Below are 19,341 nucleotides of genomic sequence, written 5' to 3' on the forward strand. Positions count from 1 at the left end.
AATAAAAACGGTCCAAATCATCCCCCCCTGTAAAACTGCCATCCCTCCTTTCCATCCCTTATGTCATTTCATCAATGAATGTGGATTTACTGCTATTTCAATATCTAGAGTAATCAACAGAAAAATACCACCAGAAATATAACTTATTTGACAATTTTCACCTGTTTCAAGTAAATTTTAATTGAAATAAGTAGAAAAATCTGCCAGTGGAACAAGATTTATCTTTTCATTACTAGCAAAATAATCTTGTTCCACTGGCAGATTTTTCTACTTATTTCAAGTGAAAATCTACTTGAAACAGGTGAAAATTGTTGTTTTTTCCAGTGATGAGTCTTGTTTTAAGTGTAATCCATCCATCCATTATCTATACCCGCTTTATTCCTTGCGGGGTCACGGGGGTCTGCTGGAGCCTATCCCAGCTCATTTCAGGTGAGAGGCAGGTTCACCTGGACAGGTCACCAGTCCATCACAGGGCCACATAGAAACAAACAAACCATGCTCACAACCACACTCACACTCACACCTACGGGTGATTTAGAATCACCAATTAACCTAATATGCATGTTTTTGGACTGTGGGAGGAAACCAGAGTACCCGGAGAAAACCCACGCAAGCACGGGGAGAACATGCAAACTCGCGTTGTTTTAAGTGTAATGAGATTTTTTTTTACTAAAATGAGACATTTTAACAAGAAATAAGACAAATATTGTTGTTAAGATTGTGAGTTTTTGCAGTGATCCATGTTACTTATCCTGTGAAGGACAGAGTCATATTGATAAGTTCAGAAAAGTGTTTTTTATTGTTGTGTTTTGATGTATTTGATGTAAGCCCAGTGGATATTTAAAGCTTACAGAAGGCTGCATTTAACTGCTGCTATGTCATTCCTGCAGTATTTCTGCAGCTGTTTTGGTCAGTGATATTATTTGTAATATATTATATTATCTGTAATCAGCACAAATTATCTGTCCCCATATGATAAAATCCACCACCCCCCCTGATTTTATTTTACAACTCCAGTTCTGCTTACAGTGAAACAGCAACAGTGTTGCCTCGGTGTCCAGCTGGAAATCACCCACACTTTTGACTTTTTCTGCCTTTTCTTTTGGTTTAAACCAAACATATCCTCCTCTTTCTTATTCCTTTACGTGCGCGGCGTCAGCGTGTTGTGTTGCATTAAACGTAGTCCGGGTGAAATACCAGCTTTGAGCTGCAAAATTAAACAATTCCTCGAGGCAGAAAAAATTCCTCCATCATGTTTTGTAATCCAATTACTCAAATTATTCGAGGAATTGTTTCAGCCCTAGTCTCGTTTTGGACAACGAAAATGAAGACACATTTTAGCAGAGTTTTTATTTTGTAATCTACATTTTAGTCTGGTTTTTATTCCTCTACGATTTTGCATTATATATTTAACTATCGTTATCGTCACATGACCAGCATTTTCGTCTCGTCTCGTTTTCCTGCGGTGATAAAGATTCGTTGGCGACGAGATTTAATCATAATTTATCCCAGGGTACGTCCCAGCGTCTACTGTCTCACCGTAGTTTTTATTTTGTAATCTTCATTTTAGTCTGGTTTTTATTCCTGTACAATATTACATTGTATATTTAATTATCGTTATCGTCACATGACCACAATACGGAAGAGTATCAGGGCTAGGCAGGAGAAAAATAGAAATAATATTTTAGAGGAGGAAGATTTTCTTTTCATTATGCACTTTGAGGAAAAAGTGGAAATGTAGAGAAAAATGTTGAAATGTCAAAATGAATGTTGAAGTACAATTTCGAGAAAGAAGTGTAAATGTTGAGAAAAAGCTGTGACATCTCTGCTTCCTCTGAGAGAGACTGAGCTGCTCTGTTTATGTAATAATTGCTCGGGGGTTTATGTTTATGTTCATGTTCATGTTCTGGATCTCTGAAAAGCGTCTAGAGACAAACATCTGTTGTATTAGACGCTATAGAAATAAAGTTGAATTGAATTGAATTGAATTGAATTGACCCTCCTCCTCCTCCTTCCAGGGTGGAGCCTGCTGGACAACGATGGCTGACACCAGGTCTGAGGAAGTGTACGTGTGTTTTTATTCAACCATCTTCACTCCTTCATGAGTCCATCAGTGATCAATAAGTGATCAATAATAACTGCAGCTGCTTGTTTGTTCTCTCCATCAGATTCCTGTCGACTCACCGTCGACACAAACACAGTCCACAACAACATCAAACTGTCTGATGACAACAGGAAGATGATGTGTGTGGGGGAGGATCAGTCGTATCCTGATCATCCAGACAGGTTTGATCTCTGGCCTCAGCTGCTGTGTAGAGAAGTTCTGACGGGTCGCTGTTACTGGGAGGTCCAGTGGAGCGGAGATGTTTGTGTATCAGTGACTTACACAAGAATCAGCAGGAAAGGAAACTCTGATGACTGTGGGTTTGGAGGAAACGATCATTCCTGGATGCTGGACTGTTATCCAGGTCGTCGGTACCGTGTCCGTCACAATAACAGAGTAACATCCATCAACTCCTCATCTCCATGTCCAGACTCTGGCAGAGCAGCAGTTTACGTGGACGTTCCTGCTGGAACTCTGTCCTTCTATGAAGTCTCTGTCTCTGACAGACTGATCCACCTCCACACCTTCATCACCAGCTTCTCTGAACCTCTCTATGCTGGATTTGGACTCTACTGGTCCGGTTCTGGTTCCTCAGTGTCTCTGTGTCCAGTTTAGTCTCCAGAGTCTCCAGAGAGAAACTGTCTCTGTTGGATCCTGGACTTGGACTCTGGTTCTGGTTCAATCAATGTTTAGGCTACTAAAACTCAGTTTACAGAGTAAACATACATGTTTTAAATATCGGAATATCATTCATATAATAGTTTAAACATGTAATCATTCAAATTGTGTTATATTAGTCATATTTATATGATTACTTTATAATTATTCTCCTTTATGTCTTCAATGTCTGTAACATATTGGACATAAAAGTCATTTATTTGCCAAACAAAATAGGTCCAGTTTTCCTCCAAATATCCATCCAGAAGTGCAGCTTGCTGAGCCCGAACAGAGAACCAGATGTTGTGGAGAAAAACACACGGAGGACAGAGATGAAACAAAGATGTGAGTGAAACAGTGGAATTAAAGAAGAACTGAAGGGACACGGTGGTGCAGCAGGTAGTGCAGCCGTCTCACAGCAAGAAGGTCCTGGGTTTGATTCCCACCGGGGACGCTGTGGGCGCTGAAGTGCGTGTTAGTTCCTCCATGACTTCAGCACCCTGGGTGGGGTTGGAGAAAGGATCTTTCTGTGTGGAGTTTGCATGTTCTCCCCGTGTTCCCTGTTAGCTAATGTGAGCTACCCTCACAAAAACATGCAACAGTCCTGGGCTACCGGGGAACAGATGGGGTGGGGAAGATCTGGGTGGAATAACGTGATCCTTCCTCGCGCTACGTCCGGCCAGAGAGGCCCCACCCTGTCTGGTGAAAAGATGCTGCTGCTGCTCCTCAGGTTAAGGAGGAGACCTGAGCTCAGTGCAGGAACTCCCGGGGTTGGTAGAGGATGGAAATGCCCAGGACTGGTACTTAGGTAGGAACACTGGGTGAAGAAATGTGGGAAGAAAACGGGATAAAAATATAAAAATATAACAGTGAAAAGACCTCCGAGTTACATGAATATACATTAAATGACCCGACTGAAGACTTCACTAGACAACAGGGCGTCACAGAGTGGGAGAGAACTTCAGACCAACACAAACTACACCTAAGTAATAAAAGTACACGCTCTGGTGAAACTACAGGAAAAGAAAGGAACAAAAACATGGCTTGGGCTAAAACCCTTAGAAAAGGACGTTGAAGAGAAGCTGAAAGGTTGAAAATGGTTTGTAACAACAGCGTGTGTAGGAGCCATATATTGATTATTCCTGTTTCATTTGTTTGATCTGGTTGCCACGGTGATGAAGGAAGTTTGGGTCACATGGATAATCACCGTAGGTTATAAAAGTATCCAATCACCTGCACTGTCTGGGAGAGAGGAGAGTTAGGTAGCCGTCATTTTTGTTGACCGCTTTTTACTGATCCCCCCCGATTACACGTTTGCACACATTTGTACACATTTAAAACCTATTAAGCATGTATTCGGAAGGCCGTTGTGGTTGAGCATCTGTCATTAAACGCCATAAAACTTATCTGGGACTCAGCGTGCTTATCTGTCAGCAGCAGCGCGTCAAGCAAATATACAGGACCTAACAAAAACTCTCAAGCGGCTCTTATAAGTACAGGAAAGCCGCAATATTTGTAACAAAAAAAGGCATCAACTTTGAAAGCGATCGCTTGCAGCGCAAAGGAATCAGCTGACTCAGTCAGACAGCGGTGACAAGCCACGTCATCTGTCATGGAGACCAGAGGGGGATTCCAGGAAGCAGGTTCAACAAACTCAGAGTTTAAACCTGAACTCTGAGTTGACTTAACCTGAGACAGGAAAGTCGGAGTTTTGAGTTCCAGAACAGCGGATATGAGTTAGTTCAATCAACTCTGAGTTTGTTAAACTGGAGCTAAGCGCGTGCGTGAGGGAAATAAAAAGCATCATCAGTAGAGCCCTGATACAAGGATTCACCATGGCAACCGGCGACAACAAAAGATACACATACTTTTTCTTTTTTTCTTTTTTTAACTTTATTCAACATTTCAATTTACAAAATCCCTTTGAAGAAACATTAGTTTGCATCTGAAGATCCACATACTTCACGCCACTGGAGTTAGAAGTGTTAATACGTGTGTATGGCGAGTATGAGAGCAGATTTCAGAAAAAAAACACGAAACACGAGGAGAGCATTGGCGTGGGGGAAAGTTGCTGCAGTCAATGTGTAAGTTTGAATGATTATTCATTTAACATTTAAGCACACTGTCTTATAATATTACAGATGAAAACAGTGGTGGAATGGTATTAAATTAAATGTTATTGTCATTTAGATCAGGGGCAGCCGCCACACCTCGGCTTCAGGGGAAAATGGAAATGTTTTTTTTATTGTTTTATACATTTATGGAATTACTCTGTGTCTATTTGTATTGATTTATTCTATTACTTAATACATATAAAATAACTACAAATGCATATCAGAACAACATGATGGATTTCACTAGGTATTATCTTTCCCAACACTTGTACCCCCTCATATCTTGAAATGTGATGTCCCAGCGTCCCTGACGACAGTGGTCGCTATCAATCTGGTTTTTAGCTCTGCAGTGTTACTAACTTACAAAAATGAAAAGGAAGCAGACAAACACGCAATTTAAAAAAAAAGAAAGAAGGCAAGTGATGAGTCCAATGTTGCCCCAGCAGCAGAAGATATTAACGAGGCTGTAGCCACTGATGATTAATTATGCAAGTTCATTTTAAGGTAAGATATCAAATCACCCTGCCCTCTTATAAATCTGTTTAAGGGAAATATTTTTTTACTCTCTCTCTCTTTCTCTCTTCTGCTCCTCCCTCTCCTTTTTGCATTTGGACTTTAACTGTTTGAAGTTAAACTGGGATGTCCCTGTGATATTGTTGCACTGACATAGTGAATAAAATACGTTGCGTTTGTCAGATACTTTTTCTGCTCTCTAACTCTGCTCTTGCTGTCCGTGGTGCAGAAAACAGATGTGTATTGTGTAAAGACCCATTGGCTGAATTGACGCCACTGAGGGAGGAGACAGAGAGAAACTCAGGCTTTATTGAAGTAAACCTGCTAGTGAGCAGGTTAGGTTCACAGAGAAACTCAGGCTTTATTGAAGTAAACCTGCTAGTGAGCAGGTTAGGTTCACAGAGAAACTCAGGCTTTATTGTAGTAAACCTGCTACCGAGCAGGTTAGGTTCAGGGGCTCAGTTGCCGTAGTAACTGACTCAGAGTTTGAGTTAACTCGCTTTCTGGAACTGAAAACTCCACATTTCCCTCATCTCAGGCTTAACAAACTCAGGATTTTCACTAAACCCGCTTCCTGGAATCCCCCTGAGGTAAGATTACCTGTGTTGGGCGTCGCCCATTTGAACTCTGGACTTATAAATGTGTATGAACATTTTGTGAATGTGTATATCCAACTTTGAAACTGAAAATCGGCTGCAATGTGCCTCCTGGTGATCTCGGCCGAGATAGTAAGTTTACGACACCTAGGAGGGGGGTCAGGCGCAGTATAGCCCCCACAAACCCAGCAGGGTTCCCGCCAGACCTGGAGGAACAAAGGAAAAGACAACGCAAAGGGACCAGGAACAGACTCCCTGGGGATTTACGACACCCCCTGGGGGGGAGCCGGATGCAGCGGAGCCCAAAACCAGACCTCAAAATGGTACTGCTTCTTTGAACCCCCCTTTTCCGCTTTAATGTGCCTCATAAAATGGCGCTGTTGCCTGAACTACAACCCCCAGCATGCCTTGCGGGGGGGGTGGCGCCTACAAGCGGCGCGCATCCAATCGCAATGAGGCACCGATGACGTCACCGCAGCGCGCGTAGGATCAAAACCCCTGCCGCTGCTCCTTTTTCTCTCTCTTCTCAACTTCATCTCATCGGTGCGTTCGCCATCCGGTCCGATTGCACGTGGCCCAGAGGGCGCGTCCATCTTTAAAAGACCACAGAAGCCCCGTTTGAACTGTAGATATTCTGTATCTTCGTTATTATTGCTTGATTTCTTTTTTGTTTTCATTCCATGCATTTAACTTTCATGTCCTATTTTTCTATTGATGTTTTTCTTGTTAATTAATTGTTTTATGATACTTAAGCCATTTCTGCCATCAGGTTTATTTGGGGTGTTGCGTTTATCATCTTTTGACACCTGTATGTAAATAAATCCTGATTGATTTTTTTTATGAGTGGTTGTTATTTCATGCAAGATTTGGTCACAAATTGATTTGTTTAAGCAGAGCCTAGTGTTCGGATATCACGCCTTCACTGTTATTCTGTAAGATATAGTAAGATTTGCTGTTCTGCAGGATAATTCAAATCATAATGAGACTGATTTTCTGCTGTGTAGTTATCAAATTTCCCCCGGAGTAAGGCATCGGGGGTGGTGCGCCGAGAATTATTATCATTTTGATAATTCAAATTGATAAATAGTCCACTTTATTAATTATTAATAATTCTTTAATAGAATTATCATTAGCCTTCGATAACTGGACAGCCAAGCTACCTATGAGTTGCACAACACCTGTGGATGTGTTTGTGTGGAGAAGGAACCCGGATTGCATCACGTGGAAGTGTCTCCTTAAGGAACAGTTGAAGGAATAAATGCTGGTGGGATATGCGTTGTCTGGGCGTTACGTTTGCTCTGTGCGCTGAATGAAGTCTGCACTTTGCTGCAATACGTGAAGCTTTGATGTTTTCAAGGAAGAATGCTGATGCTGCCTTGTTGAGATAATCTATGATATGCTGTGTGTTGTGGATGGATTCAAACTATATGGTTCAAAGAAAACTGAATGAAAAGTGATCAAAATGAGTCAAACCAATGATGCTGCGTCCTCGTGCTCTGATATGGCGTCTGTTAGACAACGAGAGAGGATACTCACTGAAAAGGGTTTGATGAATACAAATGAAATACTGCAAAAAGAACGCAAACGTGTTGTTGATAAAATAAAAGGTTTGATACCACAAATGAAAGAGCTAATGAAACAAGAGAAAAATGTGTCAGAAGTGAAACAATGTATGGAGAACTTAAACACACTGTGTAAAAATGCTACAACTACACACAGTAGACTGTTACCTTTACTTCCTGAAGATGGACTCATTAAACAAAAAGAATGGTTTTCAACTATCATGAATTACAGCAATACATTTCAAAAGAGCACTCAAAACTGAATTGTTGAAACTGAACAAAACCCCTGTCAGGAGCACCAGGATTAATCAGAAATGAATGAAGAAATACAAATTGAGGATGACATTAAACCAAGTGACAGTGTTTCAAATGTGGGAAGCCATAAAACGCTTCAGTCAGAGAGCTCTTCAACTTCTTCCATACGTCTAAAGGCAGAAGCTGAGCTGGCAGCCTTAGTTATAGTACCAGTTATCGTACAAGTAGTACCAGTTATAATACCAGTTATAGTACCAGTTATAGTACCAGTTATAGTACCAGTTATAGTAGCAGTATTACCAGTATTACCAGCAGTACCAGTTATAGTACCAGTATTATCAGTTATAGTACCAGTTATAGTACCAGTATTATCAGTTATAGTACCAGTAGTACAGTTATAGTACCAGTTATAGTACCAGTATTATCAGTTATAGTACCAGTTATAGTACCAGTATTATCAGTTATAGTACCAGTTATAGTACCAGTATTATCAGTTATAGTACCAGTTATAGTACCAGTATTATCAGTTATAGTACCAGTAGTAAAGTTATAGTACCAGTTATAGTACCAGTTATATTACTAGTTATAGTACCAGTATTACCAGTATAACCAGTAGTACCAGTTATAGTACCAGTTATCGTACAAGTAGTACCAGTTATAATACCAGTTATAGTACCAGTTATCGTACAAGTAGTACCAGTTATAATACCAGTTATAGTACCAGTAGTACAGTTATAGTACCAGTTATAGTACCAGTATTATCAGTTATAGTACCAGTTATAGTACCAGTATTATCAGTTATAGTACCAGTAGTACAGTTATAGTACCAGTTATAGTACCAGTTATAGTACCAGTATTATCAGTTATAGTACCAGTAGTACAGTTATAGTACCAGTTATAGTACCAGTTATATTACTAGTTATAGTACCAGTATTACCAGTATAACCAGTAGTACCAGTTATAGTACCAGTTATCGTACAAGTAGTACCAGTTATAATACCAGTTATAGTACCAGTTATCGTACAAGTAGTACCAGTTATAATACCAGTTATAGTAGCAGTTATAGTAGCAGTATTACCAGTTATAGCACCAGTTATAGTACCAGTAGTACCAGTTATAGTACCAGTTATAGTACCAGTAGTACCAGTTATAGTAAGAGTTATATTACCAGTAGTACCAGTTATAGTACCAGTATTATCAGTTATAGTACCAGTAGTACAGTTATAGTACCAATAGTATAGTTATAGTACCAGTTATAGTACCAGTTATATTATCAGTGTTAGTACCATTTATAGTACCAGTTGTAGTACCAGCTATAGCACCCGTTATAGTAACAGTTATACTACCAGTTATATTAAAAGTTGTAATACCAGTAGGACCAGTTACAGTACCAGTAGTACAAGTTATATTACCAGTAGTACCAGTTATAGTACTAGTTATAGCACCAATAGTACCAATAGTACCAGTTATAGTACCAGTTTTTGTACCAGCAATACCTGTTATAGTACCAGTAGCACCAGTTATAGTACCAGTAGCACCAGTTATAGTACCAGTAGTACCAGTTATAGTACCAGTTGTAGTACCAGTTATAGTACCAGTAGTACCAGTTATAGTACCAGTAGCACCAGTTATAGTAACAATAGTACCAGTTATAGTTAGAGTTATAGTACCAGTAGTACCAGTTATAGTACCAGTAGTACCAGTTATAGTACCAGTAGTACCAGTCATAGTACCAGTTGTAGTACCAGTTATAGTATCAGTTATAGTACCAGTAGTAAACTTATAGTACCAGTTATACTACCAGTTATAGTACCAGTTAGAGTACCAATTGTAATACCAGTCATACCAATTATAGTACCAGTTATAGTCCCAGTAGTACAACGTATAGTACCAGTTAAAGTATAAGTAGTACCAGTTATAGTATCAGTAGTACCAGTTATAGTATAAATAGTACCAGTTATAGTATCAGTAGTACAAGTTATAGTACAAGATATAGTACCAGTAGTATCAGTAGTACAAGGTATAGAACCAGTTATAGTACCAGTTATAATACTAGTAGTACCAGTTATAGTACCAGTAGTATCAGTTATAGTACAAGTTATAGTACCAGTAGTACCAGTTATAGTACCAGTAGTAACAGTAGTACCAGTACTACCAGTAGTACCAGTTATAGTACCAGTAGTACAGTTATAGTACCATTTATAGTACCAGTTATAGCACCAATAGTACCAGTTATAGTACCAGTTATAGTAACAGTAGTAATACCAGTAGGACCAGTTACAGTACCAGTAGTACCAGTTATAGTACCAGTATTACCAGTTATAGTACCATTTATAGTACCATTTATAGTACCAGTTATAGTACCAGTTATAGTAGCAGTTTTTGTACTAGCAATACCAGTTATAGTACCAGTACTACCAGCTATAGTAAGAGTTATAGTACCAGTAGTACCAGTTATAGAACCAGTTATAGTACTAGTAGTACCAGTTATAGTACCAGTTATAGTACTAGTAGTTCAAGTTATAGTACCAATTATAGTAACAGTAATACTCAGTTATAGTACCAGTTATAGTACCAGTTATAGTACCATTTATAGTTATAGTTATAGTAGCAGTATTACCAGTTATAGTGCCAGTATTACCAGTTTTACCAGTAGTACCATTTATAGTACCAGTAGTATCAGTTATAGTACCAGTAGTACAGTTATAATACCAGTTATACTACCAGTTATAGTACCAGTTATTGTACCAGTTATAGCACCAATAGTACCAGTTATAGTACCAGTTATAGTAACAGTTATAGTAACAGTAGTACCAGTTATAGTACCAGTTATAGTAACAGTAGTACCAGTTATAGTACCAGTTATAGTACCAGTTATAGTTCTAGTTATAGTAGCAGTAGTACCAGTTATAGTACCAGTCATAGTACCAGTTATAGTACCAGTTATAGTACCAGTTATAGTACCAGTAGTGCCAGTTATAGTACCAGTAGTACCAGTTATAGTACCAGTTATAGTACCAGTAGTACCAGTTATAGTACCAGTTGTAGTACCAGTTATAGTATCGGTAGTACAAGTTATAGTACCATTTATAGTACCAGTAGTATCAGTTATAGTACCAGTAGTACAGTTATAGTACCAGTTATAGTACCAGTTATAGTACCACTAGTACCAGTTATAGTACCAGTTATTGTACCAGTTATAGCACCAATAGTACCAGTTATGGTACCAGTTATAGTACCAGTTATAGTAACAGTTATAGTACCAGTAGTACCAGTTATAGAACCAGTAGTACCAGTTATAGAACCAGTTATAGTACCAGTTATAGTACCAGTAGTACCAGTAGTACCAGTTATAGTACCAGTTACAGTACCAGTAGTACAAGTTATATTACCAGTAGTACCAGTTATAGTACTAGTTATAGTACCAGTTATAGTAACAGTAGTACCAGTTATATTACCAGTAGTACCAGTTATAGTACCAGTTATAGTACCAGTAGTACCAGTTATAGTACCAGTTATAGTATCAGTTATAGTACCAGTAGTAAACTTATAGTACCAGTTATACTACCAGTTATAGTACCAGTTATAGTACCAATTGTAATACCAGTAGGACCAGTTATAGTACCAGTAGTACCAGTTATAGTACCAGTTATAGTACAAGTTATAGTACCAGTAGTACAAGTTATAGTACCAGTTATAGTAACAGTAGTAATACCAGTAGTACCATTTATTTTTATTTTTTTTAAATATTTTTATCCCGGTTTTTTTCCCATTTTTACCACCCCGTGCTCCTACCTACTGACAGTCCTGGGCATTGCCATCCTCTACCAACCCCGGGAGGGCCCTGCACTGAGCTCAGGTCTCCTCCTTAACCTGAGGAGTGAGCAGGCCGCATCTTTTCACCAGACAGGGTGGGGCTTCTCCGGCCGAACGTAGCGCGTGGAAGGATCACGTTATTCCGGCCGGATCCTCCCCACCCCATCTGGCGCCCCGGTTGGCCAGAGGGGGCATGTATAGCCCAGGACTGTGTGCATGTTTTTGTGAGGGTAGCTCACACTAGCTACCCAGGGGAACACGGGGAGAACATGCAAACTCCACACAGAAAGATCCTTTCGCCAACCCCACCCATGGTGTGGGCACTGAAGTCATGGGGGAACTAACACGCACTTCAGCACCCACAGCGTCCCCCGGCGGGAATCGAACCCAGGACCTTATTGCTGTGAGACCGCTGCACTACCAGCTGCGCCACCGTGTCCCCTTCAGTAGTACCATTTATAGTACCAGTTATAGTACCAGTTATAGTAACAGTAGTACCAGTTATAGTACCAGTTATAGTACCAGTACTACCAGCTATAGTAAGAGTTATAGTACCAGTTATAGTACCAGTTGTACCAGTTATAGTACCAGTTATAGTACCAGTAGTACCAGTTATAGTAACAGTAATACTCAGTTATAGTAACAGTAGTACCAGTTATAGTACCAGTTATAGTACCAGTTGTACCAGTTATAGTACCAGTTATAGTACCAGTTATAGTACCAGTTGTACCAGTTATAGTACCAGTTATAGTACCAGTAGTACCAGTTATAGTAACAGTAATACTCAGTTATAGTAACAGTAGTACCAGTCATAGTACCAGTTATAGTACCAGTAGTACCAGTTATAGTACCAGTAGTACCAGTTATAGTACCAGCTATAGTACCAGTTGTAGTACCAGTTATAGTACCAGTTATTGTTCTAGTTATAGTAGCAGTATTACCATTTATAGTACCAGTTATAGTACCAGTATTACCAGTAGTACCATTTATAGTACCAGTTATAGTACCAGTTATAGCACCAATAGTACCAGTTAGAGTACCAATTGTAGTACCAGTAGGACCAGTTATAGTACCAGTAGTATCAGTTATATTACCAGTAGTACCAGTTATAGTACCAGTTATAGTACCAGTTATAGTACCAGTTATAGTACCAGTAGTACCAGTTATAGTACCAGTTATAGTACCAGTTATAGTACCAGTAGTACCAGTTATATTACCAGTAGTACCAGTTATAGTACCAGTTATAGTACCAGTTATAGTACCAGTAGTACCAATTGTGGGATCCAGGAGAGTTTTTATGCATACACATCTGTCACTCAGCCAATGGGGGAAGTTGTGGGTGTGTCTGTGTGTCTGTCACTGGGCGGGGTGAAGCAATCATATTATCACAGTTTTCTTTGTCAGAGAGAGGAGCTGATTTCTGTTGACCGCAATATAGGCTACGCAATATACAAAATATAAGCATTGCAATATAGTTAAACATCCATTGAATGCAAGCCGCCATCAGTCATTTGAAAGTGAATTATTTTAACTACAGGCAAACAAATAAATAACCAAAGAATGCATCTACTGTTTCATGTCGGTTTATTGGATTCAGCGTGTCGGACAGATCTCAGCCAGTACTCTCTCAGCGACTAATTGTTTTGGAAGATAGTTGCCTTAGACCAATAGTACCAGTTATAGTACCACTTATAGTACCAGTAGTACCAGTTATAGTACCAGTTATATTACCAGTAGTACCACTAGTACCAGTTATAGTAACAGTTATAGTACCAGTAGTACCAGTTATAGTACCAGTTATATTACCAGTAGTACCACTAGTACCAGTTATAGTAACAGTTATTGTACCAGTAGTACCAGTTATAGTACCAGTTATACTACCAGTAGTACCAGTTGTAGTACCAGTTATAGTACCACTATTACCAGTTGTAGTACAAGTAGTACCAGTTATAGTACCAGTTATATTACCAGTAGTACCACTAGTACCAGTTATAGTAACAGTTATAGTACCAGTAGTACCAGTTATAGTACCAGTTATAGTACCAGTAGTACCAGTTATAGTACCAGTTATAGTACCAGTTATAGTACCAGTTATAGTACCAGTAGTGCCAGTTATAGTACCAGTTATAGTACAAGTAGTACCAGTTGTAGTACAAGTAGTACCAGTTGTAGTACAAGTAGTACCAGTTGTTGTACCAGTAGTACCAGTAGTACCAGTTGTTGTACCAGTAGTACCAGTAGTACCAGTTGTAGTACCAGTATTACCAGTTGCTCTCCATGGTGCTCATGGTTCTCTCCATGGTTCTGATAGATCTCTCCAGGGTTCTGACGTAGCTCTCCATGGTTCTGATAGAGCTCTCCATGGTTCTGATGGATCTCTCCATGGTTCTGATAGATCTCTCCATGGTTCTGATAGATCTCTCCATGGTTCTGATGGATCTCTCCATGGTTCTCATAGTTCTCTCCATGGTTCTGATAGATCTCTCCATGGTTCTGATGGAGCTCTCCATGGTTCTGATGGATCTCTCCATGGTTCTCATAGATCTCTCCATGGTTCTGATAGAGCTCTCCATGGTTCTGATGGAGCTCTCCATGGTTCTGATAGATCTCTCCATGGTTCTGATGGATCTCTCCATGGTTCTGATGGATCTCTCCATGGTTCTGATGGAGCTCTCCATGGTTCTGATAGATCTCTCCAGGGTTCTGACGGAGCTCTTCATGGTCCTGATGGATCTCTCCATGGTTCTGATGGATCTCTCCATGGTTCTGATGGAGCTCTCCATGGTTCTGATAGATCTCTCCATGGTTCTGACGGAGCTCTCCATGGTTCTGATGGATCTCTCCATGGTTCTGATGGAGCTCTCCATGGTTCTGATAGATCTCTCCATGGTTCTGACGGAGCTCTCCATGGTTCTGATAGAACTCTCCATGGTCCTGATGGATCTCTCCATGGTCCTGATGGATCTCTCCATGGTTCTGATGGATCTCTCCATGGTTCTGACGGAGCTCTCCATGGTTCTGATAGATCTCTCCATGGTCCTGATGGATCTCTCCATGGTTCTGATAGATCTCTCCATGGTTCTGATAGAGCTCTCCATGGTTCTGATAGAACTCTCCATGGTTCTGATAGAACTATCCATGGTTCTGATAGATCTATCCAGGGTTCTGACGGAGCTCTCCATGGTTCTGATGGATTTCTCCATGGTTCTGATGGATCTCTCCATGGTCCTGATAGAACTCTCCATGGTCCTGATAGAACTCTCCATGGTTCTGATAGAACTATCCATGGTTCTGATACATGATACAGTACATGAATATACAGTTAAATGACCCGACTGAAGATGTCACTAGACAACAGGGCGTCACAGAATACATTTTAAAGTTGTTAAAATACAAACATAATGTATTTTGGTAATTGGAGAAGTGATATGCAAATAAAAGATTTCTTAGAGTAATAATGGATGATCAAATTAGCTGGAAATCTCATATTAAACATGTACAAAAAACAAAGTTTCAAAGAGCATTGCAGTACTTATCAGATCAGAACAGGTTTTGGATCACAGGCCCTTCATATTCTTTACTGGTCACTAGTTCTTCCATATTTCACTTACTGTGCAGAAATTTGAGGCAATAACTATAAAACCAGGTTCCACTCATTACTCAAACTTCAAAAGAGAGAAATACGATACATTCATAAGGCTGGATATGGAGATCACACTAACTCACTATTCTTACAGTCTAAAGTACTAAAACTCATGGATCTAGTGGCATTTCAATCTGCACCAGTAATGTTTAAAACAAAAAATCATCGTCTACAAGATAATATTCAGAAATGATTCATTGGGAGGGAAGGAGTTAGAATTTAAGGGGAAACCTAAACTTCAAATCTTTATTTGTGCGTACAACAAAAATAAGTTTTAGTGTATCAGTTTGTGGAATTAAACTGTGGAAAGATTTGAATTTGGAGTTAAAAGAATGTACAAACATAAAACAATTTAAGAAGAAATATAAAGAAATGGTTTATTTGAGGTATAAAAGTGAAGACTATGTTTAAAGATCAGCAGCTGAGTGTTCTGCTATTTATCATGTTGTCTTTGTATGTTTATATACTTAGATATGTATTATAGTTATATCAGTTATTTTATATTTATACCATAGTTGTAACATATATTTATACAAATTAGTGTATAGTATAAAAAAATAAATACAGACATATAATTTATGTTTAGTTGTGGAAAGGGGGAGGGATTAAATACATTTAAACTTCCTCCAACTCCTTTTCCAACATGTATTTTGAAATCTGTGTTTGATGAGTTTTTTTCTTTATGTGATGGAATGTCCACCTGGATGTGTTTTCTTATCTTTTTTCTGTTTTTTTATACATTTTTATACATATACGAATGAACATTTATCAAAATATATGAGACATCGTTAAGTTTTATCACAACCATTAACCAATGTCCTTTTGTGTCTCATATGGTCAATTACTGTCCCAGAACATTTATTTATCAGAATCATCACAGCAGCTGAATGTGACGTCCCATGGTGAAAAAAACAGAGTGATGAAACATTATTGTAGTCAAAGAGACTATTTTAAATTGATACACAAATTCTACCCTGCAAAACAATATTTATCAACATTTAAGAATGATTAGATGTTAATTGCTCTTTTTGCCAAAGACATCCTGAAACATATTCTCCTTATTCTGCTCATGTGAATATACTTATAAATTATGGAGGGATTTCCACAAGTATAATATTGCTGATTCTGTCTTTTCTGATTTTCATCTTTATTTATATACATGCATAAGTACAAATTCATCCACAGAAAGCCTGAACTCTTTATACTCAAAAGATAATTTGAACAATATTTGAGGACGATCTAATCATCGAGAAACACAAAAGCACAAAAAACCATCGGCATCTGTAAATCACTGGATTTGTTAACATGAAACATGAAACTTACTCACACATTATGCTATTTTTATTTTTATTAACTTATCTTGTTAATTCACAGTCAACTGTCTTGTACTTTATATATTTATATATATATATATTTTGGTTTATTTCTTTTCAATTCGGTGTTGGAATCTATCTGTATTTGTATTTTGCCTTTGATCTTAATCTTTCATTGTATTTCAATCTTTAAATAAATAAATAAAAAAGAGACATGAGCGACTTGAGTGATTTGTAAAGTGTAAAGTGTCCAGATCATGGGGGTGACGGTCATGGCTGTGAGAGCAGCCTGCAGGCTGACGGCTCCATCACTACAGGACAGTACAAAGCTCTGAAGCAGTGGCCACGATCAACCCACAAACTTTAAATATTCCTCCATCAAATGCAACCATGATGATGGACATGCCAGTATGTCTTTACAATTTCACAATCAATGGAAATGTAGCATTTCATTTAAGTAGTTTCTACTTTGGGATAGCCGACCGTCTTGTTTCGTTTATTTATTTGAATGATTGATAATATTTGTAGCTTAATTAAACATTTATTCATTTGAATGATTGATAATATTTGCAGCTTAATGAAACGTTTATTTAATTGAATGATTGATAATATTTGTAGCTTAATAAAGTGATTTAGGAAACTATCTGTGGTACTTTGATTCTTTGAAACAAATATATTTACTGTTTGTTACTGATCTCCCGATGCTAAGTCGTATCTCTGGTCCGTCCTAGTTCCTGGAGAATAAACACTGTGTCCATTAAGGAGCTTATAGGACGGTAGTGATTGTTCCAGGTATTAGTCAGACCCTCAGGTGTTAAAAACTACCAGGTTCTTAAGGGACGGTAGTGATTGTTCCAGGTATTAGTCAGACCCTCAGGTGTTAAAAACTACCAGGTTCTTATGGGACGGTAGTGATTGTTCCAGGTATTAGTCAGACCCTCAGGTGGTAAAAACTACCAGGTTCTTATGGGACGGTAGTGATTGTTTCAGGTATTAGTCTGACCCTCATGTGTTAAAAACTACCAGGTTCTTATGGGACGGTAGTGATTGTTCCAGGTATTAATCACATCCTCAGGTGGTAAAAACTACCAGGTTCTTATGGGACGGTAGTGATTGTTCCAGGTATTAGTCAGACCCTCAGGTGGTAAAAACTACCAGGTTCTTATGGGACGGTAGTGATCGTTCCAGGTATTAGTCAGACCCTCAGGTGGTAAAAACTACCAGGTTCTTATGGGACGGTAGTGATTGTTCCAGGTATTAGTCAGACCCTCAGGTGGTAAAAACTACCAGGTTCTTATGGGACGGTAGTGATCGTTCCAGGTATTAGTCAGACCCTCAGGTGGTAAAAACTACCAGGTTCTAATGGGACGGTAGTGATCGTTCCAGGTATTAGTCAGACCCTCAGGTGGTAAAAACTACCAGGTTCTTATGGGACGGTAGTGATTGTTCCAGGTATTAGTCACATCCTCAGGTGGTAAAAACTACCAGGTTCCAAAGGCTGCAGACGAGAGATTAATTAGTCGCTCAGCCGCTCAGCTGTGGCTGGTTATAAAACTAATGATTTACACTGAAAACACATTAAAGCATGAATAACTGATTTGATATTTATGTTTTTTGGTAAGTACCCACGGTATAAGTGGGATAATGCCCTTCCAGGTGACATTATCAGAAATATATGGACGACGCGGGGGCGTGAACCGATTGCTATTTGCCTCCACGAAGTACAATGTACACAATGTACACCCAGGGGTGAAAGTAAGCCTGTACGATCCGGTACTCCGTACCACCAAAAGATTCAGTGCCGGTACACAGTAGCGGGGAAAAAAAAAGGAATTACTGACAATAATCTTCACATACAGCGGGTCTCAAACTCTCAACCTCTCACACCAAAGACAGCAACACTGACCACTCAGCCAGTTATAGATATTTATCACAAAGACACAGCTTAAGAAGTTATCTTCCATTTCAATGCACACATTGTAAGAGACATTTTGAGACATTTTACTCATCATCATCTCTTCTTTCATTCATGTGCCCAATGTTCTGAAAATTCAAAGACAGGGACTTGTCAACTGTTCAGCTGCTGATGAATTTAACTGTAAATTTATTCTAATTTGAAACAAAACAAATTGTTATGATTTTGAAAGTTTTGTCAACATTTACAAAATATTCTTTGACAATTCTTGGTCCGGACTGGTCTTTATTTACACCATTTAAATAAATCATTTGCTATAGGCCTAAAAATGTAATGTGTGTTCAGGGATGAAGAAGCTGGAGGTGGGAGGAGAACAAGCCATGAAGGTTGGGGTCGTAGTACCAGCAAGAACTTTAATCTACTTTCACCCCTGGTTAGGACACGGTGTGAGAGGTCAGACCGGGCTCTGATGAAACATTCTGCCCTCTCACCGTTGGATCCGCTGGTGAAAACATGCCCGTTCCTGGATAATATTCCTCCTAAAAAGTAAAAAGAAGTGGTTAAACTTCCCCATGATGATGACAGAGTCTTCCTCTTGAGCAAACGTGAAGGACTTAACAATGTTTCTGCCTCGTTGGCCACGGCAGAAACCAGCAGCTCACTGGTACTTGTCCCTGGTCCTTGTGGAGTTTTGTTGTGACTCTATCGCTCTAATCCTCGTCTCCACTCGGGCCACTCCGTCCTAAAGTTTTACGGAGGGTTAAACTTCAGCATTTCTTTTCTTCTGGCCGTCTGTCTTCTTACTTTGTGTCTTGATCGTTGGTTGAAATACTTCTGACACCATGTAGAATGA

The 19,341-nt window shown here is 39.1% G+C and overlaps 1 protein-coding gene across 2 annotated transcripts in view; it reads left to right on the top strand.

Annotated features, from left to right (window-relative positions):
* Positions 1-6,824, top strand: part of LOC133420127 (NACHT, LRR and PYD domains-containing protein 3-like) — a 129,557-nt gene extending 122,733 nt beyond the window's left edge. For both annotated transcript variants that reach the window (XM_061709710.1, XM_061709711.1), the window contains 2 exons: positions 2,019-2,065; positions 2,169-6,824. In XM_061709710.1, the coding sequence (XP_061565694.1) occupies positions 2,019-2,065; positions 2,169-2,719 (598 nt within the window). In that variant the 3' untranslated portion in view covers positions 2,720-6,824. The remainder of the gene's footprint in view (positions 1-2,018; positions 2,066-2,168) is intronic.
* The last annotated feature ends 12,517 nt before the right edge of the window (positions 6,825-19,341 follow it).

The sequence above is a fragment of the Cololabis saira genome, chromosome 20 (assembly GCF_033807715.1).
Source record: "Cololabis saira isolate AMF1-May2022 chromosome 20, fColSai1.1, whole genome shotgun sequence".
NCBI classification, from domain to species: Eukaryota; Metazoa; Chordata; class Actinopteri; order Beloniformes; family Belonidae; genus Cololabis; species Cololabis saira.